At 43.9% G+C, this 27,579-nt stretch overlaps 1 protein-coding gene and 1 long non-coding RNA gene across 3 annotated transcripts in view; one reads left to right on the top strand and one right to left on the bottom strand.

Annotated features, from left to right (window-relative positions):
- LOC103307237 (butyrophilin subfamily 1 member A1-like) overlaps nucleotides 1–25,648 on the bottom strand; it is a 134,907-nt gene extending 109,259 nt beyond the window's left edge. The window contains exons 1-2 of one of the 2 annotated variants that reach the window (XM_065570855.1): nucleotides 24,434–25,648; nucleotides 15,268–16,792 (exon numbers count right to left, since the gene is read on the bottom strand). In XM_065570855.1, the coding sequence (XP_065426927.1) occupies nucleotides 15,468–16,769 (1,302 nt within the window). In that variant the 5' untranslated portion in view covers nucleotides 16,770–16,792; nucleotides 24,434–25,648 and the 3' untranslated portion in view covers nucleotides 15,268–15,467. Of the gene's footprint in view, nucleotides 1–15,267; nucleotides 16,793–24,433 lie in introns of those variants that run through there. The other variant, XM_065570857.1, reaches the window with a different exon arrangement.
- LOC135976171 (uncharacterized) lies at nucleotides 2,306–3,915 on the top strand. Its single transcript, XR_010593374.1, has 3 exons — nucleotides 2,306–2,335; nucleotides 3,527–3,642; nucleotides 3,791–3,915. It is a non-coding gene; the product is annotated as an uncharacterized LOC135976171 (long non-coding RNA).
- Nucleotides 25,649–27,579: the final 1,931 nt, after the last annotated feature.

The following is a 27,579-nucleotide window of genomic DNA, read 5'->3' as shown; positions in this document are numbered from 1 at the left end:
AAAGCTGGATTGGTCTCCTTTAGTGATCCCATCACTGCCCTTCTGTAACTGGCTCAAGGGATTGCTGAGAAGCAGTGTGAGATACTTTGTTCGGTGCAGGACTGGGCGTGTGGCTTCCACTGAGCTCTCAGTCCCCACTTTGTCAGTCTGAGGAGCCACTGACTGGCCACAGAATTCCAGTCTAGGTGGCCAGCATGGCCATATATAATGCTGATACACCACTGCTCCTACCCAGGCTCCTGGCTCCTGCACTGTGGCTGGGAGAGGGGAGTTGTTATCTAACCTGTACAGGTATGTAATACAAAATATGACGGAGCATGTGACTAACTCTTTTCTCTCTCCTATTCCAGAGGGTCAGAAGAAGGAGTTGGAATCAGGTATTTGGAATCTGACAAAATTGTGTGCGTGTTTTCACATTATAATTAGATAGACAATTTACATCCTATGTGCATATGATCGTCAATCATCTCTATGTGCGTATCCCGCTTCCTCAGAAATATGGATATACAGCAGAACATGCAGCAGCTAAGTCTTCTGTAGAAATAACGAGGAGTACTTGTGGCACCTTAGGGACTAACAAATGTATTTGAGCGTAAGCTTTCGTGGGCGAAAGCCTATTTCATCAGATGCATGTAGTGGAAAATACAGTAGGAAGATTTTTATATATATATATATATATATGCAAAGAACATGAAAAAATGGGGGTTGCCATACCAGCTCTAAGGAGAGCAATCAATTAAAGTGGGCTATTATCAGGAGGAGGAGAAAAACTTTTGTAGTGATAATCAGGATGGTCCATTTCACGCCTTCTTGTCAACTGTTTGAAATGGGCTTATGCTCAAATACATTTGTTAGTGTCTATGGTGCCACAAGTATTTCTCGTTCTTTCTACTGATACAGACTAACACAATTACCACTCTGAAGTCTTCTGTGCTCGTTCTCAGCAATGAGGAGTGAGTGTTGTGTTTATGGGAAGGAGGGATGTACAGCATTAGCTAAAGCCACACATGGGGCAGGCTAGGGCTGGGCAAGCTTCTTTCATGATTCTCTATGAATACACCTCAGTCCTGACGCAGCATTATTCCTTTTCTGGACACCCCTCCCATCTCTACAAATGCACCTCACTCCTGTTCAGCAAGGTGGTTTATTGAAAACTGTGTTAAAACTTGGATTTATCACTTTAAATTCTCAGTTTCCTCAGCCTGCTTACAGGCAGCAGGCGCTGTAGTCATTAGGAAGTGTGTGATCTGGGTTTTTCAGCACTCAGTGTGCAGACAGACAGCTAGAGCAAAGTGGGGTGAGTTGGGCCTCTCTGCCATAAGGAGCAGCCTGCTTTCTCTCTCTCTCTCTCTCTCTCTCTCTCTCTCTCTTTGGCTTTGTGTGATTCTGAATTGTAGTGTTAACTGGCAGCAGGAGTGTTTTATGTTTATCTATCTTCTCTGTTTGTATGCAGTGAAACATAGCAGAGAAACCGATCCCATTCTCATCACCAGTTTTCTCCTGTGTGCAGGCAGGATCATGAAAACCCCATAGAATGTAAAGTGATAGATCACAAATTTAAGAGGATTTTAAATGCATCACAAACAACATTCCCTGTTAGTTCACTCCTGGGCTCCCCTTCCTCCTTCCCTCCCTCCCAGCTTTGTCAAGGAACCCTACCCCCGATCGCTGATGTCTCCAGCCCAGAGCAATAAACAGACTACTAATCATACCAAACTGTGCATTGACTTTTGTGAAATGCTCTATGCAGAGATGGACTACAGTCACTTTTCACACGTGAATCAACACATTCAATGTGAAACCTAAACCTAAAGCACTCAATAACCAAGCCCCTTCAAACAAGTCCTTGTAGTTTCACAATGTTAGTGTTGTTGTAGCCATGTTGGTCCTAGGGTATGAAGAAGACAAGACAAGGTGAGGTGATATCTTTTAGAGCTCTGTGGGCTTGAAAGCTTGTCTGTCACCCACAGAAGTCGGTCCAAGAACGATATTTCCTCACCCATCTTGTCTCTCTCACAGTGTTACATATCAGTCCCATAAAGGACGTACAGCACTTTGCAGACATACAGAGCTCTTTCTGAATGCTTCCTGAAGTGCCTCTGCTCTTGTTTCTTAACAAGAAGAAGTAGGATTCACAAAGTAATTTAGGTGTCTAACTCTTATTGATTTAAATGGGAGCTAGGCACCTATATATCTCTGTGGACCTCACCCAGTGTGCCTTTGGTTTGAGATACATGGCTCTGTGGTTTAAAGTGCTCTACTCAAAATTCCACACATTGAGTTTATGATGTGTTTCTTCTCTTCCCAGAACAGCATGATCAAAGCATGAGGATTGGTAAGTGCATCTGTTGCCTCTTTAGAGGGTCACTGAGCAGTCAGAGTCACCTGTGGCACATGGTGCTGAGTATCTACAGAAATGTCTATGGGACAAGCTTTGTGTGCTGATCATGGGACTGCAAGAACAGTGTGAGCCCAATCTGAGGCAGCCAAACCTAACTGTCACCACAGCATGCATGTTTTCTCCAGCAGACATATGTTACTAGCTCTCACACCTAGATAACTAGATGCCACATTCACTTCAGCATCAGATAATCAGTCACATTATTATGATTCTGTAGAAAAGTTTCATCTGTGTCCCTGTAGCTGGCCTGTGCTCCAGGAGCCCTTTCCCCATGTGTGGCTATGAGCAAGGGAACAGATTTAGACTCCTTACTATGTTGTCAAGAGTAGATCCTAAATGAGAGCACCATTCCTTCCAGGTTAATCTAAATCCTCACTATAGCTGAAATACATCGTTTTAATGACATTATGGATTACTATTAGAGCTGAGTCAGTAATAGATTTTTCGCTTTGGTGGCCAAACTGAAAAATCTGACCAAAAAAAAAAAATGTTTGGGGTCAAACCCAAATGCAATTTTTTTCAGGTTTTCTCGGGGAAAATAAAAAATAAAAAAAATCAATGAAATATTTTGTTCAACCTGAAACATTGTTTTCCCCAGGTTTTTGTTTGATTGTTTGTTTTGTTTGCATTGTTTAATATTTGGGTGTTAATTACCCATTTTAATTTTGTTCTTTTTATAGGAATTGAGCTATTTCTAAAAAAAAAAAACTCATTTTCAAACAAACATTTAATTTAAAAAAATGTAAAAAATGAAACATTTTAAAATTTTTGAAAAACACCCTTTTTTAGCCAAAACTATTCATCAAATTCCATCAATTTTCAAATAGTGTTGCTTTACCCAAAACTGTCAGTTTTTTTTTTCTTCAATTAAAAAATGTCTGAAGAATTTTGCCTAGCTCTAATTATCAGTAGCGGAGGAAAGCAATTTTCTTTAAATGTATTTTAACCCTGTGAGGTTCCCTTTATCTCCTTGCTTTTAATGGTGACCAGCAGAATAAATCCCCAGCATCACACAGAGAATATCAAATGCATCACAAGGAAACGATTGTTATTAGTAGATATCTCACAGCTGTGAAAGGGTTTTTTTTCTCTCTGTGTTTGACTGGGACTTCTCTTCTGTTGCAGTGAGAGAATAGAAAAAACATGTTTAAAGAGAGCATTTTGGATCAGCACAGCTGTGCATAACTTATAGGGAATAACACAATCTCTTTCCATTCCAAAGAGACTGATGGTGGAATTAGGTAAACTGATATGTTTCTATGTTGCATGTCATGCACTGAGTTTTCTTTATATGCAAATTCTAATCCGCTCCAGAATGACATCACTTCTCTCTACAAATGTCTAGGCAATCCAGCTTCCATAAACACATTCATTTTCCATCCTTTGCAGATTTCAGGAAGGCACAAAGCTACATGGGTGAGTGGGACAGCACCAGGAGGTAGCATTGACTCTAGACTGGGGCCAGATGTCTGTTGATAAATTGTATAGTCAATTGCTTGACCACACTTTGGTTCATTATTAAATAAACTCAAGAGACTAAATAACCAGTGTCAGTCAGGTTTATTAATAGGGTACAAGAAAAAGGTTCTATAAAATACCAATGTCCCAATGCAGTCCCATGTAGTCTTGTTACATTCACCTGATACAGAAGGTGTGTTTCCCAAAGTTACACCTCTAAAGCCATCCTTTTATACTCTACTTGTTTATCAGTGAAAGGCACAATATGCATTATTTGATACTAGATTCAACCAATTAGATTTCTGTCATGTTTTAATGAGTACATGCAGTCCAGGGTCTAAGGGGCATGAAACCACCTTGTAGGTTTGTACCAGGATAAATAGATTTGGGTGGGTTACTCCCTTTCTGTTGCTGTATGGAAACAATTGTGTCCTGATACTGATAGTTTTCCTATCTATTTAAGCCAAACCTAATGCGAGGTTTATGGGATACTTAGAATCATTTAACAGGATTATAATAAAGACTCAGACCAATTTGGGCTACACAACTGCAATATTAATACATAATCTGTATACTTAAATGCATAAAATATACACTGTGGGTAGTATTATCAGCATAGTATATATGTGTGCGAGCCAGTGTATATTAGTCTATGCCGTGTAATGTACAAAAGCTGTAGCTTGTCATTAGAATTTGTGATGGAGGTGAATTGATGGCCTGAGCCACCCACTCCCCAAATAGTAGGCACCTGATAGTCAAGATTTTAAAATATGACATATATTCAAAATTAGCTATGGACAGGCAAGCCACATGGGCACCACTGTAGGGTCAGGCTGGGGAGTGTGCACATTGCAAGAATAGGACAGAAGTCTCATGAGTGGTCTGTCCTCCACTAAGTCTGATTAGGAGATACTTTTGCCCTGATGAAAGAGGACTGAATTCTCCATTGCAATCTATTGACTCTGCCATGGATACCATTATAATCTGAATTCATTTAAACCACTTTAAACACTGTGTAGCAGAGGAGGACTGTGATACACAGGAGGTCAGACTGGATGATCTGGTGGTCCCTTCTGGCCTTAAACTCCAGCGTCTCTACCTCTCCCCCCAGCTTAGTGTCATCCACAAACTTCCTGAAGGTACAATCCATCCCATCATCCAAATCATTAATGAAGGTGTTGAACAAAACCGGCCCCAGGACAGACCCCTGGGGCACTCCGCTTGATACCGGCAGCCAACTAGATATCGAGCCATTGATCACTACCTGTTCAGCCTGCTGATCTAGCCAGTTTTCCATCCATTTCCATCCATTCATCCAATCCATACTTTTTTAGCTTGCTGGCAAGAATACTGTGGGAGACCATACCAAAGCTTTGCTAAAGTCAAGATATATCACATCCACCACTTTCCCTCTATCCACAGAGCCACTATTCTCATCATAGAAAGCAATCACGTTGGTTAGGCATGACTTGCCCTTGGTGAATCTATTTTGACTTTTCCTGATCGCCGTCCTCTCCTCCAAGTGGCTTTGTTTCATTACAAGTGAATTTTTATTACAGGAGTGGGGGTTTAAGGTAAAACTGGGGTATACTGCCCCTTTGGGAGAAGAGGATCTCAGATTTTTGTGAGTGGCCAGTGCCAGGGGCTGGGTAGCTCAGGGAAACACTTCAAAGGGGATTGAACTGCACTTATTATTAACCTGCAAGGTGAAAACAGAGCTGGTATAGCCTGGAGGAGAGTGCTGAATGAAAGGCTGGGGGTGTCAAGGAGCTGACATCCAGCCAGCACAGGGAAGATTCCCTCATGCTGGATCAGGGGAGGGGGGTTACAAGGTAACTCACAGTCCTGGGAATCCTGAGAACTCTCATCACAAGTGACTAGCTGCAAGAGACAGTACTTGGCTGATAATCTTGAGTGGAGAGAGATGCCTCCATATAGGGCATAGTTAGCCTTCTAACTCTCTTTGAGGGTACTGATAAATTGGAGATGGTTGAAAAACATCCCTTATAGCAAGAGACTCAATGAGCTCAATTTATTTGGCTTAACAAAGAGACAGTTATGGGATGACTTGTATACCGTCTATAAGTACCTATGTGAAGAAATATTTAATATTGGACTATTCAGCCTAGTAGAGGAAGGTATAACACAAGCCAATGGCTGAAAGTTGAAGCTAGACAAATTCAGACTGGAAAAAAGGTGTAAATTGTTAACAGTGAGTAATTTAACCATTGGCACAACTTACACAGGGACACAATGTATTCCCCATCACTGACAATTTTAAAATCAAGATTAGATGTTTCCTTGTCCTCCCTGTTCTCCTTTGTTTTGGGAAGGGTCTCCTGCTCCTTCATCCCTCTCACTGGAGGAATGGGGGTTTAACCCCACTTCCATTTTGCTGAGGCAGAGCAAGGGGCAGCGCCAGGTGGTGCTGGCTGCCACCCTGCCCTGCCCTTCCTTGCCCTGCCGTGAGATATTCAGAGTCAGGGCAGGAGCAGCCCCACAGCTTGCCCTGCTGCCCAGGATATCACAGGGGCCCCTGCTTGGTGCCAGTCAGCCTGGGGAGGTGCTTCCCCTACAGCCTCCCTATAGCAACATGGCTGACTGCCCCCATGTCTTTTCTCCCCAGTGTGGGCCAGGGTGTGATCTTCCAGATCAGGGTCCCCATCTCTCTGATGCACTGGCAGTTAGGCTGAGCCCCTCCCTCATGCTTCTCCCCCCGCCCCCAACTGCCACTGTTTCCATTCCCCTTGAGACCATCCCATCCTGGTCCTGATGGCTGCCCTGGAAACTCGCACCTAGCCCAGCCTACATTGGCTCTCACTTCTTTAGTTTGCTTTATGATTCAGACTGCCCCATTTTTCCTTCCTGTTATGTTATTCTCACACCTTTTCATACCTTTGTTCCCTTTTCTTATCTTTCACATGTCCCGTATTTCAAAAGCCATAAACCAAAGTTCCCAAGGTTCCATGCACATTTGGTATCTACACTTTTTAGTGTTTGAAAACTATTTCTATTATATACAGAGATTATAATGATAAATGTTGTTTAGGTTTTTCCCCTTGTGCATCCATCCGGTGCACTGAATCAGACAGGGCTCCTATGGATGATAAATGAACTGGAAAAGGGGGCAAACAGTGACGTGGTAACATTTGCAAACAGTACAAAATTACTCAAGATAGTTAAGTCCAAAGAAGACTGAGAAGAGTTACAAAGAGATCTCACAAAACTGGGTGACTGGGTGACTGGGCAACAAAATGGCAGTTGAAATTCAGTGTTGATAAATGTAAAGTAATGCACATTGGAAAACATAATCCCAACTCTACATACAAAATGATAGGATCTAAATTAGCTGTTACCACTCAAGAAAGAGATATTGGAGTCATTGTGGATAGTTCTCTGAAAACATCTGCTCAATGTACAGTGGCAGCCAAAAAAAAAAAAAAAAACTGACAGAATGTTAGGAAACATTAGGAAAGGGATAGATCACCCAATGAAATTAATAGGTAATAATTTTTTTTAAAAAGACAGGAAGCAGTTCTTCACACAAAGCACAGTCAACCTGTTGTGAAGGCCAAAACTATAACTGTGTTCCAAGAATAACTAGAGAAGTTAATGGAGGATAAATCTATAAATAGCTATTAGCCAAGATGGTCAAGGAGGCAACTGCACGTTCTGAGTATCCCTTAGCCTCTCACTGCATATGCTGTGACTAGATGAAGGGGGATGGATCACTTGATAATTGCCCTGTTTTGTACATTCCTTTGAAGCATCTGGCATTGGCCATTGTTGGAAGACAGGATACTCATCTAGATGACAAAGAGTCCTGTGGCACCTTATAGACTAACAGACGTATTGGAGCATAAGCTTTCGTGGGTGAATACCCACTTCATATTCACCCACAAAAGCTTATGCTCCAATACATTTGTTAGTCTATAAGCTGCCACAGGACTCTCTGTCGCTTTTTACAGATCCAGACTAACATGTCTACTTGTCTGTTACTCATCTAGCTAGACCATTGGTCTGACCCAGTCTGACTGTTCTTATATTCTTATGGCAAAAAGAGTAAGTAATCACATAATTGACAATTGTATCATAATACATAGACACACCAGGGGATAGGGGGTGAATTAAGGTTGCCCAGGTAACCATATGTCTTCATTTTCTAACTTTTGAGTACTTGACTTTGCAACCTAAATAATGTCCTTTTTATAGATAGAATGTTTTGTATATAATTAATTTCCTATGTGTTAATAAAATAAAAAGATAGAAACAAATGTTTCTATGTACAACTGTAACAACCACGTATCCTGAATAGGATTTAAACCTTGTACCTCTAGTACCAACTTAGATAGCTGACTAACTATATTAGTAGTGAGCAAAGGTGGGTGAGGTAATATCTTCTGGTGGACCAAAGCATTTGATCTACACAGAGCTCTTCAGATCAAATTCTTACACAGAACTCCATGTAAACATGTAAGCTTGCCTCTCTCACCAACAAAAGCTGGTCCAATAACAGATATTACTTCACCAACCTTGTCTCTCTAATATGCTGGGACTAACACGGCTACATGACATTTCAAACATTAATATGTGGCAGAAGAGGGCTGTTATCTGGGAGATGGGCTGGGTTGCTGGGGCCATGTGCAGGAGGGTGACTGGGGAAGCCCAGACTAGCTCTGTATTTCTCCCTCAGAGCAGCAACCAGGCATTGCCACTGCTGTGTTACTGCTGCTGTTTTGGCTGGGGTGTGGGTCCAGATTTTTTAGGATATTTGCATTCATTTACAACATTGGCAGGCTGCCAAAATTTTCCTAAGCATCAGGAGTGAAATGGTGATTTTCAAAAGTCAGACAAACCTGAACAGAATTTCTTGGGACACATAAAAGTCATTTCTCTAGCTCAAGGGCTCCCCCTGTTGAATTTCTAAGGTCTGCTATAAACAGTGGAGGTGTGAGTGCTTCTAAAAAATGTTGCAAGCATATTTAAAAAAATTAGGTAACCCAAACATAGGACTCTCTGCCAGCTCCCCATAAAATTGTGAATAAAGAATTGTGAAACTGAGGTTATAGAGAGAGCCATTTAAACTGAAGAGTTGAACCCCACAGTATATTCAGGGCCTTGAAAGAATTATTTTGTATTCTTCATTTTGGGTCTCTTTCACATATTGGTTTTGTGTACACATATGACAAAATATGGTAACTCACATGTTTTAACTGACTTGATGTTAAATAGGATTTTTGCCTTTAGGGTGGACAAGGAGAGCCATGTTTACAATAATGCTAACTGTCTGTGGCGGTCTCCCTTGATCTATTAATAAATTTGACTGTCCTTGTCCATATTAAGGACAAATACATTTAATAGCATCCCTGTTAAAATGTTTTATGTTTTCTGACATTATGCTTTCCCTCCATTCTAGACAAGCCCATTCAGAATTTTTCAGGCTGAGGAGTGTGCCCCTTTGTAAATATTTTTTTCTGCCGGTTAGCTTTGGGCAGCTGCTTGTTGTTTTGTGTATAAAAGAAACCACACAGGCACAGCCAATTCCAAATAACAGAGTTTACTAAATCTACACAAGCCTAGGTGTGTACATATTGCTGCTCTGACCAGTTTCTGGCAGCTTCTAGTTCATAGAATACGGTGACCATGAACAGAGAGCTCATATATGATTTAAAGGGACATTGCTCTATTTCTATAAACTACACAACTGCTAAAGAAAAGGCTTTTGGTCAGTATCATTGGTCACAGTTTCCTGAGAGGAGAATCAAGGAGGTGCCCAATCTGAGATAGGACTGAAGGGTGGTAAATGGATGGTATAACCAGGTAACTATAGTCAGATCCCTGCCTAAGAGTTGAAGACTCATGAGGTTCCAACCTGAGACAGGTGAGAGCAAGAGGCCTCAAGGTGGGAGCTCTCAGAGGGACTGGAAAGGTATCAGAGGTGCAACTGTCTTGTAACTATGACAGCAGGGCCGGTGCAACCCATTAGGTGACCTAGGCGGTCGCCTAGGGCACTACAATTTGGGGCGACCGTGGTGGTATTTCGGCAGTGGGACCTTCCGTCGCCTCTGTGGGGGGTGGCATTTCGGGGCGGGACCTTCCGCTGCCTAGGGTGGCAGAAAAGCTGGCGGCGCTCCTGTATGAAAGTAAATCTCGCGTGTCTGTGTAGAGGGATGGGAGGTATTTTATATTCCCTTTCCCCATTGTGTAGCTACACAGGCCAGTTGAAAGCCCTAAATTAGTGTTGTGTCTCTAAGATAAAGATGAATATGTGGTGGGTTGGATGGGTTTTTCCCCATGAATAGCCCCCCAGCAGCTCCCACAGTGACAGGTATTGTCAGATTTTCTAAGGAGCTCTCCATGCTGGGTAAATGGCAGCTCAGCTCTTGAAAATCTTGAAATCTTGAAAACCTAATTTTGGGCACTGATTTCTCTTGAAAATTTACAACACAAATATCCTTTCCTTAACAGCCTAATCCAGGGGTCTCAAAACTATGGCCTGGGGGCTGGATCCAGCCCGAGGCTTCCATTTGTCCAGCCCTGCAACCAACAGGGGAGAAGCGAACAGCTGAGTAGGCACGCGGGGGAGGGGCTGCCAGCAGCAGCTCACGTGGGGTGGCAGCACAGCTGAACTGTGCAGTGGGGTGAGTGCCCTGGGAGGCAGTGTCCCCCCAAAAGGGGAGCCAACTTAGGGGAGAGTCGTTGCTGCATCCAAGCAGGTACAGGCAGAAGCAAACAGGCAGGCTGCAGCTGAGTAGGCATGCCAAGCAGGCAGGGGAAGGGGCTGCCGGCAGCAGCTTGTGCAGGTGTGTGTGTGGGGGGAGCTCAGCTGAGTTGTGTGGAGGGGTGAGTGCCCCCGGGAGCCAGTGTCCCCCCAAATGGGGAGCCAACTTAGGGGAGAGCTGCTGCTGCAGCCGAGCAGGCACAGACCCCTGCCTTAGAGTAAAAATACAAGCCAGATGCTTAATTACATCTCCAATAAATGGAGTAAAGAAGACAGAAATTAACAATTTCATAATGGTTAAATTTTGACTACAGCACTAATAGAACCAAACAGCATTTGTATGATACAAATGTGTGAGTTTTTAGAAATAAAATTTAAAAAATGTGAAATGATTTTTAATATATTGACAAATATTTTGTGTGATTTCACATTACCTGCATCGATTAACTTTTATACCGGATTTAGAATTTAATGCAACACTGACACAGTAGAGTAGTGTTTTGCATGCATTTGCATATATTTGCATACATTTAATTTCTTTCACAGTCACTTCGGCCTGCGAAGCCCCTTCAAAAATCTAATATGATCCTCATCTCATAAAGTTTGGAGACCCCTGGCCTAATCAAATAACAGTATTTGTCAGAAGTAACACACAACATCATTTGTTGTTGAAAGCAAGTAATTAAGATGGCAGCTCACAAAGTACAGAGTAAAAAATACAGTTCAAATGTTATTGAGGAGAAACTTGATGTCATAGGTTCATAGCCATAAAATGAGTAATGGTGCTTTTTTTGGAGATGTCATCACAGATAATATAGAGGCAAATTCATTCATGAGAAATTTTATTTCAAAGATACAGTGGGATAAATGAGTCATAGTGGCACTTTAAGCTCATTCATCTTCCCTTATAGAATAAAGTCTCATTGTCGTTTCTTTGTGTGAATTTTTAAAGAATGGATACACCTCTCCTGAGAATGAACAATCATTAAATGTGAACAACACAGACATGTCAGTTACATTGAAAAAGGTCACCTGCCCCTCTTGGTAACTAAGGTAAACTCCAATTTTCTGGAGCCTTTTCTTCACTATGACCTGGGTCCATTGATCTGTTTTTGCCCAATAATCTCTCCCACTCAGACCCAGAGCCCAAAATCCCTCTTTAGGGGACAGGAAAAGTTTTCCTTTTCTCTCTATGGATTTTCTGGCCAATCCCAGGTCCCAGTCAGTGCTGCTCCTGACATCCACCTCCCAGTAGTGCTTTCCTGAGGAGAATCCTTCATAGCCCAACACACAGACCGTCGAATCGAACCTCTCTAGACGTGGTGGAATGTTTTGAGATTGGGATTCATGAGTAAAACTCTTCTTATCCCCAGAAATGGAGAGATCGGGGTCGGCTGTGTCTGGATTAAGAGTGATGTCATCTGCAAAGAGAGATTTAGATTTAAAAAGAAAAACTTTGTCTAATGCCAGTATGAACTGTTAAGTGGAAAATATAGCTTTTGGGCCAATTCCTACTGTCCTTACTCAGGCAAAACTCCCATTGATATCGGGTTTTGTTCTATTTTGAGAATTTGGTTACACTGAAATATTTCAGAGATGTGATATTTGATTGAACATAACACAAAAATGGAAGGGATCCCAGAATGTTTATCTTATTGATACTCAAATATATTGTGTCAGATTCTGATATAAGTTACATTGACTGAAAGAGCTAAACGAGAAAGGCCTGAGATGAAATGGAGAAAGGCCTCAGGTTTCATCTCCATGACAGCAATATGTTCTGTTTCTAGTTTTTTTAAAGTCTGGATATGATTTCTAATTACCAGGAGAAATGTGTATGCTGTTACCCATGCACTTGTGAGTCCTGCTCCAATCTGAAATGAAAGTGAGAAACAACACACATTGAATTTATACTGACGATTTTCCTCTTTTTGGCAGCAGAAATGTCCTGGGTTGAGGATAACTGAGGATGTCGGACACACTACAGAGTGATGTACTTGTGCAGAAAAGAGAAATGGTACACACACACAATGTGCTTATTGTACACTTTTGGGGCCCATTTGTGGCTGTTATGAAGTCACCAGGTCCATTCCATTTGTCACTCACTCCTCAGTCTCAGGCAGAGACAGCAGATCACTAGGAAATATGTGTGGTGGTACTGGCAGTGTGGGGAACTGCATTGTCTCTACCGGGAGCTGCTGTCTTCCTGCCATGAGAGATATGAAAATGGGTTACAGCACCAAGGGAGATATGAGGGGAATACACAAAAAGCCCTGCTCCCTCCATATAACCTAGAGGGCAGTATGTTTAAAGTTGGAGCCTGAATGAGACAGAAAACATATCATTGTACAAAGATAACCAAGGAATCAGATGTTTGTGTGATAATGTTGTACCTGTACTTATTGATATTTCAACTGGGTGACACCCTTCAAAGTCAAATTAACTCAGGCCTGGTCTACACTACGGGTTTAGGTCGACTTTAGCAGCGTTAAATCGAATTAACCTGGACACGTCCACACGACGAAGCCCTTTCTTTCGACTTAAAGGGTCATTTAAACCGGTTTCTTTACACCACCTCCGACGAGGGGATTAGCGATAAAACTGGCCTTTGCGGGTCGGAATTGGGGTAGTGTGGATGGAATTCGACATTATTGGCCTCCGGGAGCTATCCCACAGTGCTTCATTGTGACCGCTCTGGACAGCACTCTCAACTCAGATGCACTGACCAGGTAGACAGGAAAAGACCCGCGAACGTTTGAATTTCATTTCCTGTTTGCTCAGCGTGGAGAGCACAGGTGACCACGCAGAGCTCATCAGCACAGGTAACCGTGATGGAGTCCCAGGATCGCAAAAGAGCTCCAGCATGGACCGAACGGGAGGTATGGGATCTGCTCGCCATATGGGGAGATGAATCAGTGCTAGCTGAACTCCGTAGCAGTAAAAGAAATGGCAAAGTATTAGAAAAGGTCTCCAAGGCCATGAAGGACCGAGGCCATAACAGGGACACACAGCAGTGCCGCGTGAAAATTAAGGAGCTACGGCAAGCTTACCACAAAGCCAGAGAAGCAAACGGAAGGTCCGGGGCAGAGCCGCAAACTTGCCGCTTTTACGCGGAGCTGCATGCCATTCTAGGGGGTGCAGCCACCACTACCCCAACCGTGTGCTATGACTCCGTCAATGGAGAAACACACAGGGATGACGGTTCGGGGAACGAGGAAGATGAGGATGGAGGTACTGTAGGTAGCTCACAGCAGCAAGAAAGCGGAGAAACCGGTTTCCCCAACAGCCAGGATATGTTTGTGACCCTGGACCTGGAACCAGTAACCCCCGAACTCACCCAAGACCCTCAGGGCACACAGGAGACCTCTGGTGAGTGTACCTTTGTAAATATTTGTAAACATTACACATGGTTTAAAAAGCAAGCGTGTTTAATGATTAATTTTTCCTGGCAATCGTGGCCAGTACATCTACTGGAAAAGTCTGTTAACGTGTATGGGGATGGAGCGGAAATCCTCCAGGGACATCTCCAGAAAGCTCTCCTTCATGTACTCCAGGCCAGTAGCACGTAGTCTGGAATCATTGCATAACAAAGCATGGCAGCGTATGGTCCCAGTGTTTGCTGGCATGCAGACAATATCCATTCCTTATCTCTCTTTGTTATCCTCAGGAGAGTGATATCATTCACGGTCACCTGGTTGAAATGGGGTGATTTTATTAAGGGGACATTCAGAGGCGCCCGTTCCTACTCTTCTGAACAGAAATGTTCCCCGCTGTTAACCACACGGTGGGGGGAGGGGTGAAGTGATCATCCCAGAGAATCGTGTGTGTGTGTGTGGGGGGGGGTGGTTTACTTGGGTTTGTGCCGCATGTTAACCAGGAAACTACAGCCCCTCCTTTTACATTGAAAACCCATTTTAAATGGACAACCCAATTCATCCTTGATATGGGAAATGCGCTGGTGTTTGAAACCTTTCCCGCATGTTAAGAAGGTTAAAAAAGCCAAAACACTGTGGCCTACCATGGCTGCCTGCAAGCCGAAATATGCGACCTTGTAATGAAAGAGTGTACCCATTGTTCTCTAAAATATGTCTTTTTTAACCACCTCTCCCTTCTCCTCCACCAGCTGCAAATGTTTCTCCTTCGCAGAGGCTAGTGAACATTTGAAAGAGAAAATGTAGGACGCGGGACGATATGTTCACGGAGCTGCAGATGTCCTCCCATGCTGATAGAGCACAGCAGAATGCGTGGAGGCAGTCAATGTCGGACATGAGAAAAGCACAATATGAACGAGAGGAGAGGTGGCGAGCTGAATGGCGGGATGAAAAGAGCAAGTGGCGGGCTGAAGACGATAGGTGGCGTCAGCTTGCAGACAGACGGCAAGAGTCAATGCTCCGTCTGCTGGAGCATCAAACTGATATGCTCGAGCGTATGGTTGAGCTGCAGGAAAGGCAGCAGGAGCAGAGACTGCCGCTACAGCCCCTGTTTAACCAACAGCCCTCCTCCCCAAGTTCCATAGCCTCCTCACCCAGACGCCCAAGAACACGGTGGGGGGGCCTCCGTCCACCCAGTCACTCCACCCCAGATGATTGCCCAAGCATCAGAAGGCTGGCCTTCAATAAGACTTAAAGTTTTAAAATGCAGTGTGTCCTTTTCCATCCCTCCTCCCCTACCCATCCCAGCTACCTTGGCAATTATCCCCCTACTTCTGTGAGGAACTAATAAAGAATGCATGAATGTGAAAAAACAATGACTTTATTGCCTCTGCAAGCGGTGCTCGAATTGGGGAGGGGAGGGTGGGGTGGGGTGGTTGGTTTACAGGGAAGTAGAGTGAACCGGGTCGGGGGGGGGGGGTTTGGAGGGTTCATCAAGGAGAAACAAACAGAAGTTTCACACAGTAGCCTGGCCAGTCACAAAACTCATTTTCAAAGCTTCTCTGATGCGCACCGTGCCCTGCTGTGCTCCTCTAACCGACCTGTTGTCTGGCTGCGCGTAGTCAGCGGCCAGGCGAGTTGCCTCAACCTCCCACCCCACCATAAAGGTCTCCCCCTTACTCTCACAGATATTGTGGAGCGCACAGCAAGCAGCAATAACAATGGGGATATTCTTTTCGCTGAGGTCTGAGCGAGTCAGTAAGCTGCGCCAGCGCGCTTTTAAATGTCCAAATGCACATTCCACCACCATTCGGCACTTGCTCAGCAGGTAGTTGAACAGGTCCTGACTCCTGTCCAGGCTGCCTGTGTACGGCTTCATGAGCCATGGCATTAAGGGGTAGGCTGGGTCCCCAAGGATCACGATAGGCATTTCAACATCCCCAATGGTTACTTTCTGGTCCGGGAAGAAAGTCCCTTCCTCCAGCTTTCGAAACAGACCAGAGTTCCTGAAGACGCGAGCATCATGTACCTTTCCCGGCCATCCCACGTTGATGTTGGTGAAACGTCCCTTGTGATCCACCAGGGCTTGCAGCAGCATTGAAAAGTACCCCTTGCGGTTTACGTAGTCCGTGGCTTGGTGCTCCGGTGACAAGATAGGGATATGGGTTCCGTCTATGGCCCCGCCACAGTTTGGGAATCCCATTTCAGCAAAACCATCCACTATTGACTGCACGTTGCCCAGGGTCACTACCCTTGATATCACCAGGTCTTTCATTGCCCTTACAAATTGGATCACAGCAGCCCCCACCGTAGATTTGCCCACTCCAAATTGATTCCCGACTGACCGGTAGCTGTATGGCATTGCAAGCTTCCACAGGGCTATCGCCACTTGCTTCTCAACTGTGAGGGCTGCTCTCATTTTGGTATCCTGGCGTTTCAGGGCAGGGGAAAGCAAGTCACAAAGTTCCATGAAAGGGGCCTTACGCATGCGAAAGTTTCGCAGCCACTGGGAATCGTCCCATACCTGTAGCACGATGTGGTCCCACCAGTCTGTGCTTGTTTCCCGGGCCCAGAATCGGTGTTCCACGGCATGAACCTGCCCCAGTGACACCATGATTTCCACACTGCTGGGGCCTGTGCCTTGTGAGAGGTCTATGTCCATGTCAATTTCCTCATCACTCTCTTCGCCGCGCTGCAATCGCCTCCTCGGCTGGTCCGGGTTTCGCCTTGGCATGTCTTGGCTCTGCATATACTCCAGGACAATGCGCGTGGTGTTCATAGTGCTCATAATTGCCGCGGTGATCTGAGCGGGCTCCATGATCCCAGTGCTAGCTATGGCGCCTGGTCAGAAAAAAGGCACGAAACTAGTATCTGATGGACCAGGAGAAGGAGGGAGGGCGGGAGGGAGGGAGGGCCGAGTGACGACATGGTGTACAGGTACAGGAACAGGGAAATAAAATCAAGAAAGGTGGCTGTGCATCAGGGAGAAACACAAACAACTGTCACACAGAATGGTCCCCCCAAAGATTAAACTGAAAACCCTGGGCTTAGCATGCCGTTGATTTCACGGAGGAAGGGGAAGCAAATGAATACAGAACAAATCTATTTTTTACATCTTAAGCTGGCAGCTGACGGTGCAGCATGAGTGATAGCCTCTCCAGTATGATGATGACGGATACCAGTCATAATATACCATCGTCTACCAAAAGGCAAGGGGCTGCTGCTGTGTAGCAATGCAGCCCCACGTCTGCCAGCCCCACGTCCGCCAGCACCCAGCATCGCCCTCGGCCTCTTCTGGGTGCTTAGCAGACAATACTGGGCAATTGGCAGAAAATAGTATATTACGACTGGTAGCCATCATCATCGAAACAGTAGCATGTCTGCCCAGGTGGCCATGATTGACAGCCACTCCAGTACGACGACGATGGGTACCAATCATAATATACCATCGCCTACCAAAGGGCAAGGGGCTGGTGCAATGCAGTCCTACGGCTGCCAGCCCCACGGCTATCACTCATGCTACACCGTCTTCCGCCAAAAGGCAGTCAGCAGCGGCTGCTGTGTAGCAATGCAGTCCCACGTCAGCCGGCACCCAGAGGACATATGGTGACGGTGAGCTCAGCTGAGCTGAGCGGGCTCCATGCTTGCCACGGTATGTTGTCTGCACAGGTAACCCAGGTAAAAAGGCGCGAATCTATTGTCTGCCATTGCTGTGATGGGGGGGGAGGGGCCTGACGACATGTACCCAGAACCGCCCGCGACACTGTTTTGCATCATCCGGGCATTGGGATCTCAACCCAGAATTCCAAGGGGCGGCGGAGACTGCGGGAACTGTGGGATAGCTGTGGGATAGCTACCCACAGTGCAATGCTCCGGAAGTCGACGCTAGCCCCGTACTGTGGACGCGGTCCGCCGACTAGAGCACCTAGAGCATTTTATGTGGGGACACACACAATCGGCTGTATACAACCGATTTCAATAAAACCGGCTTCTATAAATTCGAACTAATTTCGTAGTGTAGACATACCCTTGGTGAGGTAACTCACATAACTGGAGCACTGTCATGGATGAGTATAAACTGTTCAAGAAAGACAGGCAGGGGAGAAAAGGTGGGGGAGTTGCATTGTATGTAAGAGAGCAGTATGATTGCTCAGAGCTCCAGTGTGAAACTGGAAAAAAGCCTGTTGAGAGTCTTTGGGATAATTTTAACCTTACTCCTCCTCTTCCCCCTGAGGCCCTGCCCCCTGGCCAGAACGGACACTGGACTTCATAGAATCATAGAATATAAGGGTTGAAAGGGAACTCAGGAGGTCATCTAGTCCAACCCCCTGCTCAAAGCAGGACCAATTCCCAACTAAATCATCCCAGCCAGGGCTTTGTCGAGCCTGACCTTAAAAACCTTAAAGGAAGGGAGACTCCACCACCTCCCTAGGTAACACATTCCAGAGCTTCACCACCCTCCTAGTGAAAAAGTTTTTCCTAATATCCAACCAAAACCTCCCCCACTTCAACTTGAGATCATTACTCCTTGTTCTGTCATGTGGTACCACTGATAACAGTCCAGATCCATCCTCTTTGGAACCCCCTTTCAGGTAATTGAAAGCAGATATCAAATCCCCCCTCATTCTTCTCTTCTGCAGTCTAAATAATCCCAATTCCTTCAGCATCTCCTCATAAGTCATATGCTCCAGCCCCCTAATCATTTTTGTTGCGCTCCGCTGGACTCTTTCCAATTTTTCCACATCCTTCTTGTAGTGTGAGGCCCAAAACTGGACATAGTTCTCCAGATGAGGCCTCACCAATGTTGAATAGAGGGGACGATGACGTCCATTGATCTGCTGGCAATCCCTAGGGGTGATCTAGCCAGCTTTCTATCCACCTTATAGTCCATTCATCCAACCCATACTTCTTTAGGAAAGGGGCAGGGGGGCAGCTGCATGGGGGGAATATGTTCACCCTACCACAACTGCTCAGAGCTCTGGTATGAACCTGCAGAAAAAACTAAGAGTCTCTTGATTAAGTTTAAAAGTGTGAGCAACAAGGGTGATGCCATGGTAGGAGTCTGCTATAGATGACCAGACCAGGGGGATGAGATGGACTAGGCTTTCTTCCGGTAACTAAGGGAAGTTACTAGATCACAGGCCCTGGTTCTCATGGGGGACTTCAATCACCCTGATATCTGCTGGGAGAGCAATACAGTGGTGCACAGACAATCCAGGAAGTTTTTGGAAAGTGTAGGGGGCAATTTCCTGGTGCAAGTGCTGGAGGAACCAACTAGCAGCAGAGCTCTTCTTGACCTGCTGCTCACAAACAGGGAAGAATTAGTAGGGGAAGTAAAAGTGGATGGGAACCTGGGAGGCAGTGACCATGAGATGGTCGAGTTCAGGATCCTGACGCAAGGGAGAAAGGAGAGCAGCAGAATATGGACCCTGGACTTCAGAAAAGCAGACTTTGACTCCCTCAGGGAACTGATGGGCAGGATCTCCTGGGAGAATAACATGAGGGGGAAAGGAGTCCAGGAGAGCTGGATTTATTTTAAAGAACCTTTATTGAGGTTGCAGGAAGAAAACATCCCAATGTGTAGAAAGAATAGCAAGTATGGCAGGTGACAAGCATGGCTCAACAGTGAAATCCTTGCTAACCTTAAACATAAAAAAGAAGCTTACAAGAAGAGGAAGATTGGACAAATGACCAGGGAGGAGTATAAAAATATTGCTCAGGCATGCAGGAGTGAAATCAGGAAGGCCAAACCACACTTGGAGTTGCAGCTAACAAGAGATGTTAAGAGTAACAAGAAAGGTTTCTTCAGGTATGTTAGCAACAAGAAGAAAGTCAAGGAAAGTGTGGGCCCCTGACTGAATGGGGGAGGCATCCAGGGACAGAGGATGTGGAAAAAGCTAATGTATTCAATACTTTTTTCGCCTCTGTCTTCACGAACAAGGTCAGCTCCCAGACTACTGCACTTGGCAGCACAGTATGGGGAGGAGGTGACCAGCCCTCTGTGGAGAAAGAAGTGGTTCGGGACTATTTAGAAAAGCTGGACGAGCACAAGTCCATGGGGCCAGATGTACCGCATCCGAGGGTGCTAAAGGAGTTGGCGGATGTGACTGTAGAGCCATTATCTTTGAAAACTCATGGAGATCCAGGGAGATCCCGGATGACTGGAAAAAGGCTTATGTAGTGCCCATTTTTAAAAAAGGGAAGAAGGAGGATCTGGGGAACTACAGGCCAGTCAGCCTCACCTCAGTCCCTGGAAAACTCATGGAGCAGGTCCTCAAGGAATCAATTCTGAAGCACTTAGAGGAGAGGAAAGTGATCAGGAATAGTCAGCATGGATTCACCAAGGGCAAGTCATGCCTGACTAAACTAATTGCCTTCTATGATGAGATAACTGGCTCTATGGATGAGGGGAAAGCAGTGGATGTGTTATTCCTTCACTTTAGCAAAGCTTTTGATACGGTCTCCCACAGTATTCTTGCCACAATTTAAAGAAGTATGGGTTGGATGAATGGACTCTATGGTGGTTAGAAAGCTGGCTAGATTGTCGGGCTCAACAGGTAGTTGTCAATGGCTCCATGTCTAGTTGGCAGCTGGTATCAAGCAGAGTGCCCCAAGAGTCGGTCCTGGGGACGTTTTTGTTCAATATCTTCATTAATGATCTGGAGGATGGCATGGCCTGAACCCTCAGCAACTTTGCAGATGACACTAAACTGGGAGGAGTGGTAGATATGCTGGAGGGTAGAGATAGTATACAGAGGGACCTAGAGAAGTTAGAGGTTTGGGCCAAAAGAAATCAGATGAGGTTCAACAAGGACAAGTGCAGAGTCCTGCACTTAGGACAGAAGAATCCCATTCACTGTTACAGACTAGGGACCGAATGGCTAGGAAGCAGTTCTGGAGAAAAGGACCTAGGGGTTACAGTGGACGAGAAGCTAGATATGAGTCAACAGTGTGCCTTTGTTGCCAAGAAAGCTAATGGCATTTTGTGCTGTATAAGTAGGGCATTGCCAGCAGATCAAGGGACGTGATCATTCTCCTCTATTCGACATTGGTGAGGCCTCATCTGGAGTACTGTGTCCAGTTTTGGGCCCCACGCTACAAGAAGGGTGTGGAAAAATTGGAAAGAGTCCAGTGGAGGGCAACAAAAATGATTAGGGGACTGGAACACATGACTTATGAGGAGAGGCTGAGGAAACTCGGATTGTTTAGTCTGCAGAAGAGAAGAATGAGGGGGGATTTGATAGCTGCTTTCAACTACCTGAAAGGGGGTTCCAAAGAGGATGAATCTAGACTGTTCTCAGTGGTACCAGATGACAGAACAAGGAGTAATGGTCTCAAGTTGCAGTTGGGGAGGTTTTGGTTGGATATTAGGAAAAACTTTTTCACTAGGAGGGTGGTGAAGCACTGGAATGGGTTACCTAGGGAGGTGGTGGAATCTGCTTCCTTAGAGGTTTTTAAGGTCAGGCTTGACAAAGCCCTGGCTGGGATGATTTAGTTGGGAATTTGAGCAGTGGGTTGGACTAGATGACCTCCTGAGTTCCCTTCCAACCCTGTTATTCTCTGATTCTATGAAGTCCAGTGTCCAATCTGGCCAGGGGGTGGGGCCTCAGGAGTAAGGTGGCAGGGCCCCATCCTGGGAGGGGAGAGGAGGAGCAGGGGGTGGGGCCAGAATGCTGGCCTGCGGGGTTCCCCAAATTGGCTGGGGCCCCGGGTATGGGCCCTGTTGGCCTGTGCGGTAATCCACTACTGCTCCTCTTGACCGCTTCTCCCCAGCCCTGTCTCCCTCACCACTCTTCCCTTCAATGTCCCCTCTCTCTGCCCTTTAGCTGATCCCCTGCCTAACTATCCGCCCCCCAAAAAACCCCGATGTAGCAATAACATACCATTTTCTACTATCATTCTGTTCCCCTCTGTTTGTGTGCTTTACCCCTCTCCCTCCTTCTCTGTCTGCTCTATTTAGAAAGTAACTTCTTCAGGGCAGGGACCATCTTTTTTTATGTGTTTGTACAGGGCCTGGCATAATGGGGTCATGAGCCATGACTGGGGCTTCTAGCACTACCATGATACATCAAATAAATAATGCAGGGCACAATGGGGCACTTGGTCATGACTGGGGCTCCTAGGCCCTACCATAATATACACACATATATAAACAAACAAACAAACAAATAAATAACTTGTTCCTGGTCTACATATACCTAGAGAGACTGAAGATATCTAACCTTGGGTGGCTCGTGAATCTGTCAATCAGAGGCATAAAAAAAACAACCAACTGCTGGAAGTTCAAGCCAGAAATATTCAAGCTGGAGCTAAGATACAACTTTTGAATAGTTAGGGTAATTAATCATTGGGACAGCTGCCCATACCTTCTGGGATACAGGGAGCTGACCCAACCACTCGGATTCCCTAAATCAGATACGAATGTCTCTTTCTATAAGATCTGCTCCAGCTCAACCATGTTATGGGCAGTGCTGGAATCAGCTGGTGGAATTCTCTGGCCTGTTTACACAGGTGCTCAGACTGGATTAACACAGTGGTCTCTTCCAGTCTTGCAATCTGTGAATCTAACATGTTTTAATAATTTATTATATTGATTATTATTTAATAAATTAGGGATACCACAATCCCCACTTTTTATTTGCTACATACATTAGATTTGCAGTGTTTTAATTATTATTATTTATTTGTACTGTATGCAACCTAGCAACAGCCCAACAGGGCTAGGCAGTGTACACACATATTTAATAAAATAAAATACCTGACCAAACAGGTTTATACTCTATGTATGAAGCAAGAGAACAAAACAAACACTTGGGTGAGAGTGAGGGTGGGGGTGGGGGCATGTGGAACACAAGGAAACAATTCAATTATTGTGATTTCAGCTCCCTGGATGCTGAACCACCCCAAGTTTTTTGAAGGAGGAATTTGAAGGAGGAAAATACTGTGGTTTGCATGTGTCATATCATTTGTATTAATAAAAATCATTCACTCTTTCTTCAAGTGATCAAATAAAAGTTGTGATTATGAGCCCTTATGCAGCCTTTTTTGAATGAAGGGAAATGCTTCTTCTTCCGGTCCAGCTTCTTCTCTATATGGGCTATTTACTGACAGAAATAATTTATTTTAGGTTTTCAAAACAACTTTGGATTGTTTGCCCTGATCAGGACAGAGGTCTTATTATTCTGTTTCTTATACAGTTCCAAACACACCTATAGCACTGATTTAGTAGTAATAATAATTATTTTAATTTAAATCATTCTATAAATGAGATGGCACTGTACAGATATTCTTGTGATTTTATATATCTACAATGAATAGTAGAACTGGGTGAATAATTGATCTTTCAATTAGGTGTCGGAAACAAACCCCCACCCCCAAAAATATAAAAAATAAAGTTAAACAAAATGTTTCATTTCGTTTTTGGATGTTTTACCCTTTTGTGTTCTTTTTTAATTAAATTAGCTAATATTTAGATGAAACAGCATTTTGAAATGAAAGGTTAAAATGTTTCATTTACAAAAAGTCAAAACAAAACATTTCAACTTTTTCAGAAATGTTTATATCATTTTTTTTTTTCAGAAAAAGCTATTGGCCAAGTTCAACCTAAATTTGCCAACTGTTTCAATTGACCTAAAAAATAAAATCACCTAGTTCTTGTTGACAGGCTGATGTTCCCAACAGACCTTTAATTGGACAAACAGAAATTAAACAAGTAGATTAACCAAATTGACAGAAAATCCAAAATGAATTTACATCTTAAGAATCCACCTATTTATAATAAGATATGAAGAAAAAGGCAGGAAGTGACATTTGCTACCTACACTGGAGGATATGTTTTAAACATGTCTAGCCCTCAGTGGGTGTAATGAAAAGGATACTTGAGATACTCCTGCTAAAATAGTTAATGTTGGAAGGACAAGGGATAAAGCTAAATACTCTCAAGGAGACACAGGAAAATAACAATTGCCGTGTTGTATCTGAAAAGGTGCAAGAGGCCTGTAATGGCCATTACTGAATAACCTGCACATACAGGAAATTGTATCTGACATATTTTATGTTCCTTTATTACATTGTCTTTGCTTGAGCTTGATTTCTATTTTCTGAAGGAATCAGTTCAGGTCAATTAACATTAAGAACCTAGCAGCTTCAACATGCTATTTTACCCCTTGTCTACCAGCTACCTTTGTTATATGTGTGTGTTACTCTGGGTGGTATGAGAATTGTCTCTGGTCTTTTGTACTCTAAAGCTTGTCACATTTGAAATTTGGCCACTTTGAGGGTCATTGAAGTTGCCCATTATTAAAGTTTTATTAGACTTAATTGCCTCTTTGATCATACTCATTTTTTCATAAATACCCTCCTTTTGCTGATCGATGTGCTGATAGAATAACACTATAAGACAGGAACTTCAACAACAAAACTTACAATTTGGAGCAATCGAACAAAGGCTTATTTTAAAAAAAAGTATGAAAATTGACTCACATTTTCACTTTGAAGATAATCACAGTCCCTGTGAGCGCCTTCTGGAATATCCCGTTGAGTAAGAGCATTTATCGGAAGTCACTCTTTTCTCTCTTTCTCTGAAACAGAAACCAGTCTCCCTTCTGGAAAATCAAACTGCAAGCTTCACTCACTGCAGCTGATATGCAGAAAAGTTCAAAGGTTCAAAGAGCAAGACTCTCCCTGTTACATTCCCAGCACACATACACAGAGTTAGAAAGAAACCATACTCTTGCTAAATGGTTGCAACATAACACTATTCTATGTCTTTGAATCCAGACATTTAAAACTCAACAAACAAATACAGAAATAGATCCAGCAGACTGCTACCTAAGACAGAAAGGAACAACTCAACCCATCTTGATCCAGACTGTCCTGATAGCAGATTAATTGCTGAGGATCCAGATTGCACACTTCCACTCAGAGCCCACTCTTGAAAGCAGGACCAGAAAACCACTTCGAATTTAAAGTGACAATTTTTAATTTTAATACCACCCCACCTAAACAATGTGGGTAATATGTGACCTCACTCTTTAAGTGTGAAGGTACATTTGACCTACATCAAATAAAATGGTAACAATTCAGCAAAAATGGTGTTTCCACAAAATCAAAATTTTCCATGAGGAAATTTCAGTTTGCTGAAGAGTTCTCTTAAAACATCTGCTCAATGTGCAGCAGCAGTCAAAAAAGTTAACAGAATGTTAGGCACCCACAGGAAAGGGATAGATAATAAGACAGGAAGTATCATAATGCTGAAATATCAATCCACGGTACACCCACGCGTTGGATACCACTTGCCGTTCTGGTTCCCTCATCTCAAAAAAGATACATTAGAAATGGAAATGGTGCAGTGATTATTTATCCCATCACAAGAACCAGAGGCCACTCAGAGAAATTAATAGGCAGCAGGTTTAAAACAAACGTAAGAGAGTACTTCTTCACACAACAAACAGTCAACCTGTGGATCTTATTTCCAGGGGATGTTGTGAAGGCAAAAACTATAACAGGAATCAAAAAAGAATTAGATAAGTTAATGGAGAATAGGTCCACCAATGACTATTAGCCAGTACAGTCAGGGATGCAACCCCTAAACTCTGACTGCAAGAAGCTGGGTCTGGACAACAGGGGAGGAATCACTTGATAATTGCTGTGTTCTATTGATTCCCTCTGAAACACCTGGCATTGGCCATCACTGGGAGATAGGATACTGGGCTAGATGGACTATTGCTCTGACCCCGTATGGCTGTTCTTATGTTCTCATGCCAATGTCCCAGAGCTCTCTGTGTGAAAATTGTTTACAATGTATAGATCATATAGTTATCATATAATGAAACTGATGCAGGAAACACTTTGTTTGTATCTCCTCTTCTGAACAGCCCCTTTCTGTTGCCCTATATCCATGTCTACGTTACAAACTTCGGTTAATTCAAGTTATGTCACCACATAACCACCAAAGTTAATGTATCTTCTGAGCACTGCTCATACTCACCAAGAGGGCTTGTGTCAATGCAGAGTGCAGTGCACCATGCGTAGGTACCCCAGTGTGCCACACATAATTGTCCGATGCAATGCCTTTTGGGAACTTTTCATATGTGTTGTCAGGGTAGAAATGAGTCATGCAGGGACCTCTGGGAGCTTAGTGTCAAATTCCCAGCATACAATTTCTTCATCCCATAAATCCATCCACATCCCATAATTTTCACATATTGTTTAAAAAATTCCACAAACTTCTGTGGCACTTTTCTGTGTTTGCCATCTCTGACAGAAGTATGGATCCAACAGACGTCTGTACCATTCCCATGAACATTGCAAATACAGGACACACAATTATCCTGCATTTGCAGACCTACAGGAAGTACCTCAACAATGATTTCTTCATGGACAATTCCTTCATGGACAAGTTGCTGAAGAACATAGAGAAAAACAATTCAAGGGCCATTAATCATCTCCTATTATGGAGGACTGTGGTTCTAGGCAATGTGCAGGAAATCACGGATGGATTTGCAGCAACAGAGTTCCTGAATTGTGGTGGGGCATTATAGGGCACACATACCCCTATTTTGGCATCAGTCCACCTGGCCACAGAGTACACCAAGAGAAAGGGCTACTTTTCTATGGTTATGCAAACATTGGTGGATCACTGGGGACACTTCACTGATATCAGTGTGGCCTAGTCAGGGAAGGTGCATGATACTCACATTTATGAAAACCCAGGACTTTTCAGAAAGCTACAAGCAGAGACTTTCCTGACTTATGGATTACCACTGGCAATGTTGAAATGCCAGTGGTGATTCTGGGTGACCCAGCCTACCCCTGGCTCCCCTGGGTCATTAACATGTACTCTAGCCATCTTGACAGCCCCAAGGAAAGATTCAACTACCAGTTCAGCAGATGCAGAATGACAGGTGAATGAGTTTTTGGTAGATTGAAGAGATGCTGCCATGGTTTACTCACAAGATTGTCTCTCAGTGAGAAAAATATCCCAATGGTTATAGCTGCCTGCTGTGTTCTGCATAATAGCTGTGAAACAAATGGGGGAAATTGCTGTCGTGATAGAGGGTGGAGGCTGTCTACTGAGTTTGGGCAACCAGACACAAGGGCTATTAGAAAACTCAGCGTGGAGCAAGAAAGCTCAGAGATACTTTGAAGAAGCACTTTTAACAGTGAGGCACAGTGATTCATTGTGTTGTACTGTCCTGTACCTAGCTCTGCTGTTTTGGGATGTGTTAGGAATTGTGTAGTGCTTGGTTTATGAATATAACACTGTCACTGCACCTATTATTTTTGCTGCACTTGCTGTATCTTTATGATTGTTACACTGTGTCACTGATCCTATAAATTGTGTCACACTATACGGTAACAAGCAAGTGAGTACTTTCCGAACTGCTAGGCAAACTGCAGCCCATGTTGTGAACTAATAAAGATTAATTATGTTCCAAATAATGGCATTTATTCAGTAACAAAATAAGTGAAAAAAAATCTGCAATATAAAAGCAAATACATTTAAAATTTAATAAATTAGTAGAACAGAACTTTTCAAGAGGAAAAAACATTCATGTCCATTTTGCCTACACATACAATAACTGTGGCATTCACAGGTCAGTATATGTGAAGCTGTGCTTGTCCTT

Source organism: Chrysemys picta, chromosome 17, assembly GCF_011386835.1.
Source record: "Chrysemys picta bellii isolate R12L10 chromosome 17, ASM1138683v2, whole genome shotgun sequence".
NCBI classification, from domain to species: domain Eukaryota; kingdom Metazoa; phylum Chordata; order Testudines; family Emydidae; genus Chrysemys; species Chrysemys picta.
The sequence above is the reverse complement of the archived record's forward strand: the minus strand, read 5'-3'. Positions and strand labels throughout refer to the sequence as shown.